The sequence below is a fragment of the Microtus ochrogaster genome (assembly GCF_000317375.1).
Source record: "Microtus ochrogaster isolate Prairie Vole_2 chromosome 14 unlocalized genomic scaffold, MicOch1.0 chr14_random_1, whole genome shotgun sequence".
NCBI lineage: Eukaryota > Metazoa > Chordata > Mammalia > Rodentia > Cricetidae > Microtus > Microtus ochrogaster.
In genome coordinates this window covers 8,271,356-8,284,211 of record NW_004949096.1, presented here as the reverse complement: position 1 = coordinate 8,284,211, position 12,856 = coordinate 8,271,356, and the positions used below count along the sequence as shown (strand labels likewise).

The following is a 12,856-nucleotide window of genomic DNA, read 5'->3' as shown; positions in this document are numbered from 1 at the left end:
AGAGAGAGAGAGAGAGAGAATTCAGTTAGGAGGGAAAGGTGGTGGTGGGGTATAGGGACAGAATTGGAGATGACAGAACAGGGAGCAGACTTGATCAAAGCACATTATATTCATGTATGTATTTCTCAAATGATAAAAATGTTTTAAAAAGATATAGAAAAGCACCTGTCAATGCCTTTTTCTTCTTGGCATGAGTGAGGGTGACTTACTAAATACATAGTGATCGATCACTATTTCTCCAGTCCTTCAACAAATGACATGATGGATTTTAGAAAGACAGAGTAAGTTGGTTTTTTGTTCCCAGAAAGCTTTGTAACCACTCTTGTCTACAAATCTGAACTTTGAGTCTGGAGATCTAAGCAAAAGAAAAATGATAAATATTTATAGAAGATTATTGCAGCACATTAAAATTCTAGATTCATTCATAAAATATACTTCTGTGGACAGGAATATTATATGGATAATGAAAGAAGGGAAGAGGGAGCAGGTTGGTTTTCCATGACTGGGCTCTGCCCCAGTTCCTGCTGGGTGAATGGGTGAGGGGATGGACGAGATAGATTCAGTATGAACTTCCTTCCATCACAGGCAGCATGACTTTATCTGAATGCAGGAAGTGGTGTTATTGGTGTGTACCAATGAACCAGTCTTCCTGAAGACAATGTCACAAGGTCCTGACATTGTCTAATGCTGCCATCTTTGTGTCCACTGCTTTCTGCCTTGGTCACCTCAGTTGTCAGTAGTGGTTCTTACTGTGCCAATCAGAAGGAAGAAAAGCAATATAACTTTATTTGCTCTAAATCAACTTAAACCTAGCTCAAAGATCTATAATTGGGAATTCAGTATTGGTCATTACAGGTGTCTTCTTCATGCCACAGGTTGTGTAGAATCATGCTATATAGACAGCATTAAATCACCTGGGCAAGTAAGGCTTCTTTCTTCATCTTGAGAGATCCCGTTTTCTACACTACCTTTGCAGTTCGGGTACAATAGCTTGGCTGGGGTGAATCTCTGCCTTGGAGCATGAGAGTGCTTATGGAAGCTGGAAGTCCTTCTCTAAGGATTTATCTTCAAAATTCCTGTTCACCTTCCTTCAAGAACTCATTACCCAGTCATGTTCATGGGCTCTGGAACAATTGCCTCACTAGGTTCCCATCACTGTCTACAGAGTCAAGAAGGGAAGACATGAGGATTCTGGTGCCTCTGGTAAGGAACAGCAGAGCTATCTCAGGCTACTTTCTCCTGGATCAAGCATTTGGCACTAGGCTTTTGCTAAAGCAATCACTCGTAGGATCAGACAGTACAGGAACTGGAGGAGACAAGAAAGGGGAGGAAGTCAGTCAAGAGTGTTTTCTACTGAATTCCCAAATGCAGCCTGATTCCATAGGCTTCTTGAAAGTGTGAAGTAGAGCTCACAAAACATGCCCATCCCATTGGTAACTCTTGGTTGGATAAAGGGTGAGACAAAATCACGGCAATTTCCCACTCTCTTAAGTTGGACAAGCTAGTTTCCATACCCAAAGACAGTCCTCTGTAGGATGCAGTTGCCAACTCTCAGCAACGAGACACGGTTTGAAAAGTAGAAGGTAGCTCTCTTGGGTTGGTATAGGGATATCAGGAACCTGGTGGAGGCTCCTGGAGAATCCAAGACAAGAACAGTTTAAAGTTTTTCCATGTGTGTCTGTAAAATGGAGTCATAATGAACCACCTCATACAGTGCCTTTCAGGGAGGGAGGGACTAAGGATATGGATGGCCTTTAACTGTTCATCTGAAACAATCTTTTACAAAAATGCCCCTCTGGTGACTATTTTGTTCATACACTAGCATATAAGGGCATACTGAATTTGATGTGTTTGTGTACCCAGGCTGAGTATCAAAAGGCAATGTGCTATTTATTATCCATCATGGGATGTTCTACTTAACAAAATTGGGACTCTAGTTCCTTTAAGCCAGACATAGAGATATTTTAAATTCTCTATTGGCTGTGTCTGAAATATCCTTTCCACTGAGGTGAAATGAGACATAAAGACCTTGAAAAAAAATCAAAGAGAAAAGAATCATGAATCTGTCCAATGTTGAGATACAAAGGTTTCCAAAAAGAGAACACATGGAGGATTGGGGGTTGCTTTGAAGTCTTTGGGAAGGACCTCCGATGAGATGTGGATGGTCTGTATACCCCCAGGGAGCTATCTAACGAGGAGGAACAACAGTGGGTAGACCAAGTTTCAGACTTCCCTTCAAAAGCATGGTAAGTGGGTGTGCAGCTCGGGAAGATCCAGAGAACGCAGAGAAGAGACAGTTTTGTCCAGGGGCTGTTTGCTATAGGAGTAAGGTTTTAGTATGTGGGATTTAAGATGTGAAAGTAAGACACCGCACTTGGTACCCAGACGTCTGAGTGGCAGACTTGAATTTGAGTTTGGAAGCTTGTCATTGGTAAGCTACTAAAGTTCAGAAAATGGAGAGGAATACTGCATTGTGCTCTAGAGCAGTGCTTCTCAACCTTCTTAATGCTGTGACCCTTTCATGCCATTCCTCATGTTGGGGTGACTCCCAACCATAAAATTATTTTTCTTCCTATTTAATAACTGTGATTTTGCTACTGTTATTAATAGTAATGCAAATAAGTTTGGAGACTAAGGTTTGCCAAAGCAGTTATGACCCATAGGTTGAGAACTACTGTTCTAATAGTTCCAATAATGGCCACTCAAGGCTTCTCTTTGGGATGTTCTGTAATATGTTTTCAATTTGAAAAGATGGCCTTTAAAAGTAGTTGACTACTTTGCAAACAATTGCAAATATAGAAAAATAAACTTTTTTTTTTACGTTTTCATTCTAAACACACACACATTATAGACCTGCTTTATGCACAAGAAAAATAACGTTTTGAGACATTAATTCCCAATCATTGTTCATTCAGTAGAAGGATGAATGAATTAATTCTACCTCTTTGGTTAACTGTGATTATTTGAACTCTTATGCTAGAAGGCACTGTTTTCTACCAGTGCCTAGTGGCTGAAGAGATTTCAAAGAAAAACTTTGTCAATGACCATGCATAATATTAAGGAGATTTTTCTTGGGATGGAGAGCCTATGGGACATTTGACAAGAGGCACAGGACAGCAAATGTTGACTTTAGATACTTAACAGAGAGGGGCCAGGCTGTCTTGCCTTATCTTCGAGAGTCTAACAATAGAAATAGCATTAACAATAATAAACAAGAAACTTGTCTGCTGATATTTTAGGACTGCAAATTTTGAAAACAAAATATTAAGAAGCAAAAGCTATTCTCAGAGTTATAAGCCATAGATAATGACTAGTTTAAAAATTATTTCCCTCATCCCCCCCCCACTGCTTTGTAAATATATGTCCATTCTATAAGTGAGTTTCTTCATGTTTTGGAGGATTTGAGACTATGAATCTGTGGATGTTTTTCAGCTACTCTCTCTTAGCACATTGCTTCTCTTCCTCCCTCGCCTCTCATCTGTGAACATCAATTTACATACATATTTATTCATTTGTCTATACATATTTATTTTCCTATACATTTTCACCTCTTGGCCATTTAGACTGAGTTATGATTCTTTTCTTGAAAGTGTTCTTTCTAATACTCTTCAGCCCCATTAGATTTCCTTTAAATTATCCACTGAATTTTTTATTTTGTCATTGTACTTTTCTATTTTAGATTTTTCCTGTGGTTGTATTTCAAGGGTTATATTTTCCTGATAAAGCTACCAGTCTTGTCTTTGATTTCCTTGAGCATATTCAGCATAGTTACTTTTTAAAGTGCTACCACAAAACTTCATTTTCTGGGTCTTTAATGAAGCTCCTATGGTCTGTTTCTCTTGATTCTCAGTAATGTGGTCTTGTCTTCCTTCTTGGTCAGTTCTGGTTACTACAACCAAATGGCACCGATCAAGTGGTTTAACATTTTATTTCTCATAGTTACAGAGGCTAGGAAGTCCAGCATCAAGACACTAGAAGACCTACTTCCCAGTTCATAGGTGTAAGGAAGGCAGGAGAGAGAACTGTCTGGATTCCATTTTATAAAGACAATGATACCATTCATGAGGGCACTATCTTCATGGCTTAATTACTTCCTAAACACTTTCCCTGTGAATGCCACCCTATCGGGAGTAGTCAGGATTTCAACACAAGGATTTTGAGGGAGACACGAGTATTCACTCCACTGAATAGTCCATTGGATCCTCACTTAAAAGTATGCTTGGATCTATCCTGGTGACATTATATATGCAATAACTTAAACCAGCAAGTGTTCTCAGAATTCTCTGTTGATTTAGCTGTGGCTTTTCTTAGCTCAGAAGTAAGATGCACTACATGAAAAGTATACATATGACCTGATTTGACAAATGTCATGTAAATTGTACACACTGAAGCATTGTGCAGAGTCATATCCTCACAGCTTGGGTAGAAATGGTGATAGATTCCAAATTAGCATCTCTTTCATTTTCATTTTTAAAGCCTTCCCTGTGAGAGAAATGAATGACTTGAAGGTTCAAGAACTCCTCAGTGTTCAAACCCACAGTAAATGTAGCATATGTATGATTCCTGAGGGTCTAGCCCATGCTAAATCATCAAGTCTATCAAATTCTGAAAGTGACACCATCCAAGGAAAGAGAAAGCCAGCTCTCAGGCTTCCCTGTCCCAAACATCAGCAGAAAGGATTTCTTATTGTCTTCTGAAGCTGCCATGGCTACCTTTCAGTTCTTCGGTTTTCACTGTTTTAGGACTGGCCTTAAATGCCACCCAGCCTCTCTTGGCCATGAGCAAAGGAAGAACAAAGCTTGTATTATACAAACTTCAGCTCTTAGATGGACTAATTTGCCATAGATTTAAGTAAAAGCCCAAGTTAGGCAATCTAGTTGGGGGTCGTGGCCCAAATGAATAATTCTGCCTCAGCAAAGGGCTGCTTATTGACTCCAAACTTCAGTCGATGGTTACTTTTTTGGGAGCACAGATCCAGGTATTTTAGTCCTGAATCCCGTGAAGGGTCAGCAACTTGACTTAAAGCTTCCCAGTTACTGTGTTATGATTAGTTGCACAGTTTTTAACGTGCAGGCGGGATACACCGTGGTTCCAGCAGTTGTCTTTTGGCTGTGTGCTCAGAACTGAATGCGTCTGTACTGGGTGAAGGGAGCAGCACTGGGCGTTTTCTCTGCCCATTTCTCCCATATGAGAGGCATTCCTGAAAACGTTAACACTGAGGTTTTCTGAGTCCATCTGAAGTGGTGTGCCTTGCTATGCCATCTCAGTATTTTTGAGCAGCTTGCTCCATGAGGCCCCTTTTCTTACACTTAAAATAGGAGCTTAGGATTCACTCACCAGAGGAGCTGCTTATATTACATAACCGCAAGGCACACAGATTATGATTGATCTATTGCCATATAGCCTCAACAGTCTCTGAGTAGAGACAAGCTACTCATTTGGCTGGTTCTAGCAATTTTCCCAAGTGGTACATAGGAAAGATATTTATTTCTTTTTAAGTTTTGAATATTTTAGAGGTATTATCTGAATGGAAATTGTTTTCTTGCCTGGGGGCAAGTAAATTAATTCCAGGGAAGGTAATTGGGGCAGTGAGTTATAGGGAGAAAGGCCTGCGGAAGGTACAATCGCATTACTTGGGGACTGTTTCAGGGGAATGAGTCTGCGCCTAGGAAAAAGATGACTGGGGAGAAGTCAGAGATAGGCACTGGAGACAGGGCTCACTTGTTGCTCTTGCAGAGAACCCAGGTTACATCCCCAGCACCCACCCGGTGGGTCACAACAGTCAAGGCATAGGATTCCCCTCTTCTGACCTCTGCAGACACCCAGCACAATGTAGCTCACAAATATATGCAAACACTCATACACATAAAATACAATAAATATTGAAAAAAGAAACAAGGGAAGCTGATAAAGCCATTGGTCCCAAATTCAATAGTTACAGGTTGCATTCTTCAGGAGACTAGCTGTTTTTCCCTAGGCTGGTCATATTCATTACCGTGTCCTATTCTGTTTCAGTCAGTTCTGCTCCGTACCCAATAGAGCATGTCTAGGCTATGGCTGGAAAGGCCCAGAATAGCTGCTGATGTCATTGTGACTTTAAGTCTCTGTCCAACAGGAATGAAAGAAGAGAGATTTCTTCATAATGAATGCTCACTGTGCAGATGGAAAGTTCCATTTGGAGATGAGGGAAGTCTGCTGGATCTGCAATTATATTATATAGCATTATTTGGTGTGTATGGATGTTTTGCCTGCATCTGTGTCAGTGAGCAACTTACACTCCTGATGCCTGAAGGCTAGAAGACAGACCTCCTGGAACTGGGGTTATAGACAGCTGGGAGCTACTCTGTGGATGCTGGGAATCGATCCCGGTCTTTTGGAAGAACAATTGGTGCTCCCAATTACTGAGCCATCTTTCCAGCACTCCCCCAACACCCTGTTTTGTTTTTTTTAAACAAAACAAAACAAAAAGTTTCAGCATACTATTTTCTTCCTGGAGATGAAAACTAAAGCCTACATCCATTTTAGATAAGCACTCTTATTTCAGGTCAGTTCTACTTTCTGACTACACAGCGTAAGTAGGAAACTGGTGAAGTCTGGTTTAGTTGCCTAGGTGTTAGAAAGTGAAAGATATAAGGCAATTCGTCCAAAAAACAATGACCATGATATATTGATTGAAAAGTCTTGGTGACATATTTACATCGTCCAGGCTTTCCTAGCTTCCACAGCTTGAGAACAAAGGGAACAATATCATGTAAGGCCAAGATTTAGTGTCTAACTGATTTATATTTAGAACAAGTGATTTCTTGATTCAGGAATAAGCCATAAAGCAAGCTGAAGACACGCTTTCCACATGCGTTCCTAGGCTGAAGTTCCTCTCGGAGCTCCTTCTGAGCAGTGTTGTTAGCAGGCTCTCTGGCGCTGTCTTTTTAATTCAATGAAATGTGAGAGGAGTCTATTCTAAACCCGGATGACTCAGACTTTCAACAGTTCTCTTTCTTCTTCTTCCACTTCTAGTCCTTGAAGAAAAAAACTGCTCAGACCTCAGAGGCCCAGTCAATGGGTACCAGAAGATCACAGGAGGTCCTGGGCTCCTTGATGCGCACCACGTGAAAATCGGCACGGTCGTGTCATTCTTTTGTAATGGCTCCTATGTTCTCAGTGGCAACGAGAAAAGAACTTGCCAGCAGGATGGAGAGTGGTCGGGGAAGCAGCCCATTTGCATAAAAGGTAACTCAGGGATGTTTCTGGATTCTGTAGACGTGCACAGAGTAGGTATAATTCTTTGGCAGCTCCTATGCCTGCTTTTAAGTCCCTGGAAAAATATCTTCTTGCAGGCTTACCTGCAAATCATTTGCAACTCTCATCTTGGAGAGTATCCTTTCAAATTTTTGCCTCTTTTTTTTCTGGGACCCAAGAAGACCCCGCTCTCATCTTTTCTAAGATGATGGAGAAGAGTGGGTTGGGAAAGATGGCCAGGCTGAGTTGTAGATACGTAAATCCAAAGATGGAATTTGTAAACCTTTGCCTGGCTGCTTTTGTTGTGTCTCTAATAAAAGAGTCAACAAGCGCGTGTTGCTGGGGAGGCTGCAGATGTAGATGGCTAAAAACAAAGACAGCAGACCTTGAAACATCTAGAGGGCAGTTAGAAGAACAAATGAAGAGGAGAGAGAGAGAGAGAGAGAGAGAGAGAGAGAGAGAGAGAGAGAGAGAGATCAATCGTCCTGAAATTGAGAGATGGCGAGGTAGGATCCGTAGCAGTCAAGAGGGATTTAAGGACACTAGGAGGAGCTGGGATAGCACTCCGGATGAAAGATGGGAGAAGAAGTGGGCGTAGATGGAAGTGAAAGCGTCTGTCTTATGGCATGCTCAAAGCAAGCCAGTCTAGGAAGTAACATTTAAAATATAGGCTGGGAACAGAAAACCCTGGACCGTTGTGTAGGGATGTCGGCGCCCCCACCCCCCAATCACAGCCGAGATGCAGTTTCTCCCCGACTTTACCCATTAGTTATTCTGGGCTGATGCTGCCTTAACTGAGAAGAAAATTGGGTTCATGTCCTAGATTGTCAAAACCATTGCCCCCCACTCTCCACTCTCTCTGCTGGGTGTTTGTCAACAACCCGGATCATGGGGAAAGGGATGAAAGAGAAGAGGGGATAAATGTGAAAAGGATAAATCACTTTAGACTTTCGCCAGGAGCGACTCTCCCCCGCCCGGCGCAGGGCCTGATGTTTGGTTTCATTAAGTATGGGAACGGGGTTGCATATGTCCTTGGAGGTTTTTGTCAACTTTTCTCTTACAAATTAATACAACCAAAGTACTCTAAGTTGCTAATTAGACAAATGTTGGCTGCTGGATTGGGAAAGTGAGGTGGGAAGGATTCCTTTTTCCCTGGAAGAAAAAAAAAAAGAGAAAGATTTCAGTGAATTGAAACTGGGCTCCGAGTTGTCCCCTGGTGACTGCGAGGGACCTTCATTGCGGAGACAGGACGAGGAATGGTTGGTTACTCGGGACTTATTTATAATTGGCCCTGCCGTCTGGTTTTAAACAAGGACTTCTTAATTCCCCCTGTGGGCTGTATCCCATTATGATCTAGCTTGCTAACACCATTCCCATGAACAGATGGCCCTAATCTATGAAGTGCCACTGTCCCAAGTCACCTTGGCAGAACAGTTTTATTTTTTTTTTTCCAGAGGGGACTACTGGATTCTCCAGAGGCAGCTGCCACTATGGTGAAAAGCAGCTGAAATCATGCTAAATGCACTGTTGACAATTTTCCAATGCATCCAGCCTCTGAGACCGGGGAATGAATGCATGGTGCCTAGAAGGGTGGGAGTCAGGTATTATTCTGGATGCTATGGAGTGAACAGTGAAGATGATAAAGGATCACACAGCATAGCTTATCTGTTTCTAGCCTGCCGGGAACCGAAGATCTCAGACCTGGTGAGAAGGAAAGTCCTCCCGATGCAGGTTCAGTCAAGGTGAGACCAAGCCCCCTAACTCCACTTTCAGGGCTAATGACTATCTTCCCTTCTCCACTTGTGTTCGGCCAAAAGGCAGCCTGGCATTTCTTAGGGACATTTAGTACTAAGGGGTCATGAAAGAATGGGGCTTGTTAGATGGAGGCTCATTAGCCAGCTGCTTTTGGCCAAGAGGTAGCTACTACTGGAAGAGGTACAAGTTTTACTGGATCGTGGGAAAGCAGATGGCTGATGGGAAGCAGCGAGCTTCCCTGATGATCTTTGAGGAGTTGGAGTTTAGTACTTTCATCTTCCTGAAACCACTGCTTCTTTATTATGGCAGCTTCTAGGAGCTGGCAAATCCTGCTAAATACTGCAGCCAGCTAGAGGTTAGGGACACAAGCTTGATGGTGACCAAGCAGATGAGGCAAATGGGTAGAGCCCAGGAGCGAAAGATAAATGACCTGTCTAAATGAGGGATATGAACTCTTGTGTATACCCAATGCTTCTCTCGAGAAGACAGCGGAGGTGGCCACAAAGACCATGTCTTGCTTGTCCTCCTCTTTATTCTCTTTGCTGACGTTGCATAAACATTTTTGGTTTTCTTCTACCAATCCAAGCATAATTCTGCATCAGAAATATTAAACTTGTTCAGAAATATTGCTTGTTCAGTCTGGAAACTGCTCCTTCTGCATATATAGAAGCTTAGCGCACCCCCCCCCACCCTATCTTTCAGCTCTCTGCTTGTTTCACCGAGGAGAGATATCATCTCTAACTGTCCTTTTATGATTATTCTAAAAATATTTTATGGTTTTGAGGGATGCACCCAGAGCTTAAAACATGCTAGGTAAATACTTTACTACCACATCCCTAGCCCCGAGCTGTCGTGTCAGCGAAACTAGCAGCAACACACATGTCCTGACGCCACATCAGGCTGCTTCCATTGCCGCCTGTGTTCTCTGTCCTTCACCATGATTATTTCATTTTAGAATCCCTGTCTTCTTCTCTCGCTCTCTCTCCTTCCCTCCCTCCCTTCCCCCTTCCCTCCTTTCATTTCAAATATACAACTTACAAGTAAAAGAATACTGTTTGTTTCTTTTATGCTGAAGTTTTCTTGTTTGGTATCACCTCTGCCACATAGAAGTCATTCAGTTCATAGTTCTTGAATGAATAAATTTGATTGACAGTCACAGGTTCAAAATATGCTTCTGCCTCTTTTTAATCGTAGTTATGTTTAAGCAACTTCCTGAAGTTATTGGGCCTTCTTTTTCTCTTTTTAAAACCAGAGGTAATTAATAATAATCCTGGGGGATTGTTGTAAGGATAAAAACCACAATGGCAAACCAAATTCAAGAGCATATTTAAAAAAAAATCATCCACCATGATCTCATCCCAGAGATGCGGGGATGATTCAACATATGAAAATCTGTCAATGTAACCTACCATTTAAACAATCTGAAAGAAAAAAAAAACCACATGATCATCTCATTAGATGCTGAAAAAGCCTTTGACAAAATCCAACCCCCATTCACGATAAAAGTGTTGGAGAGATCTAGGATATAAGGAAAATACCTAAGCACAATAAAGACAATATGCAGCAAGTCAACATCAAATTAAATGGAGAGAAACTCAAAGTGATTCCACTAAAATCAGGAGCAAAACTAGGCTATCTAGTCTCTCCATACCTATTCAATATAGTACTCGATATTCCAGCTAAAGCAATAAGACAACAAAAGGAGATCAAGGGCATATGAATTGGAAAGGAAGACGTCAAACTTTTGCTATTTGCAAATGATTTGGTAGTATGCATAAGTGACCCTAGAAATTCTACCATGGAACTCCTATAGCTGATAGTCATCTTTAGTAAAATGGTGGGATACAAGATTAACTAAAAAAAAAAAAAATCAGTAGCCCTCCTATATACAAAAAAATAAATGGGCTGAGAAAGAAATCAGAGAAACAACACCCTTTACAATAACCACAAATAATATAAAATACTTTGGGGTAGCTCTAACAAAACAAGTGAAAGACTTATCTAACAAGAAATTTAAGTCTTTGAGGAAAGAAATTGAAGAAGATACCAGAAAATTTTGAGATATTTCCCATGCTCTTGGATAAGTACAATTAACATAGTAAAAATGGCAGTCTTACCAAAAGCAATCTACAGAGCCAATGCAATTCTCATCAAAATCCCAACAAAATTCTTCACAGATCTCGAAAGAACAATATTCAGCTCCATATGGGAAAACAAAAACAAAAACAAAAAGATCCAGGATAGCTAAAACAGTGCTATACATTAAGGGAACTTGGTTCTGCCTCAACTTGATATGTCAGGCTTTGTTGACTCCCAAGGGAAACCTTTCCCTTTCTGAGGAGTGGATGGGGAGGGGTTAGAAAAGAGGTGGGGGAGGAAATGGGAGGAGAGGAGGGAGAGGAATTGTGCTTGGGAAGCAAAAGAAATTTAAATCTTTTTTAAAAAGAAAAAAAAAGAACTATGTCACCACCACTTCAACAATAACAACAAAGAGAATTCCAGAAAAAACAAACAAACAAACAAAAAAAAAACCATACTGACAGATGACATTGACCTCATGCTTGCTGTGTGCCAGCGGTTGCTCCTGTCACTTTACATAGGCTAATTTGTGTAGTTCTCCTGGTAACCTGTGAACCTGGGCATTTTCTATTATTACTTGCATCTTATCTTACTAACGTTTCTTTGCATGTGTGGAAACTGAGGTTCAGAGATGTTAAGTAACTTCCTCAAAGGCGTGAACAAGATGTCTCTTTAAAGCAGAACCACTTGGCGTTTTCCCGGGTGAAGGTCGCCATTCACAGCCTGCCCTGTCAGGCTCTCATCCATGTTTGTCTTTCTCCAAGCAAGGCGTTCCCTTGGGAACAAAGGCGGTAGAATGCAGAAGGCCTCATTTCTGTTCTTTCCCTGGTTCCCCGGGGGCAGCACTCTGCTGAGTGCAATCCTTGGCTCCCATGAAGACACCTTGCTTCGGTGATGATGCCTGCACAGGGATCCTGAGCACAACACACAACAGGGCTTCCTACTGTTACAGCAATTTTAACGGTAGACTGGGGAGAAAAAGCTAGGCGACTCCTGCAATCGAGAAAGCAAGTGTAAAATTTAGTTAAATGTCTCCGGGAGGCGAGCTACTGAAGGAGCGGGTATTCTTACTTTCTGCAGCCTCCGGAAACAAATAGTAGCTTCGGTGACCAAAAGAGAAAGACTGGACATTCAGAAGCTCCCAGACCTGGTTATAAACATAGAAAGATATTTGTTGAATGAAGGCAGTGTGGACTGAATGTTTCCTGAGCCCAGCACCATAGAGACACAAGAAATAGATTTCATTTTAGACAATATCAGATTGATATGCTGGAGACTCTAGGGAGGAAATGGTGACTGCTAAATGGTATCTTGGGTGTCATCTGCTTTCACCCAGTACCCCACCCTCACAGTAGCTCTGAAGACAGCAGAATGAAGAACACAGAAATGAAGACAACAGTTTCCTTTGCAGACTGACAGCCATTTTACCCCAATGTAAAACCATCATAAGCTACAGGATACGAGCATCTCTCCCCAGAGAGTGTCTCTAGGGGCCTCAACTTCAGGGCTCATTTAATGCCCCTTTTCACATTTACATGCAAGTTTTTGTATTTCTCCCAAGCAGTGTTGCCTCAGAGAAAGTTCAAGTCTCTGAGGTGACCTAATTACATTTGCTAATTGCCAAATCAAGTTACTGTATCAACACAGTTTAGTTCAAGTCAGTTCCTAATATTGTCCCATTATGATAATGATTGGAGAAAAAAATGTGCCTGCCTTTCTCTCATTGAAATTAACTCTTTTTCCTATCTAATTTTGCAATTAAATGTGTGTTCTCTCCCTCCTCTCC

The 12,856-nt window shown here is 41.5% G+C and overlaps 1 protein-coding gene across 1 annotated transcript in view; it reads left to right on the top strand.

Annotated features, from left to right (window-relative positions):
- Pamr1 (peptidase domain containing associated with muscle regeneration 1) overlaps positions 1-12,856 on the top strand; it is a 92,138-nt gene that overhangs the window by 73,521 nt on the left and 5,761 nt on the right. Inside the window, exons 7-8 of the mRNA XM_013352566.2 lie at positions 7,015-7,227; positions 8,912-8,978. Of these exons, the coding sequence (XP_013208020.2) occupies positions 7,015-7,227; positions 8,912-8,978 (280 nt within the window). The remainder of the gene's footprint in view (positions 1-7,014; positions 7,228-8,911; positions 8,979-12,856) is intronic.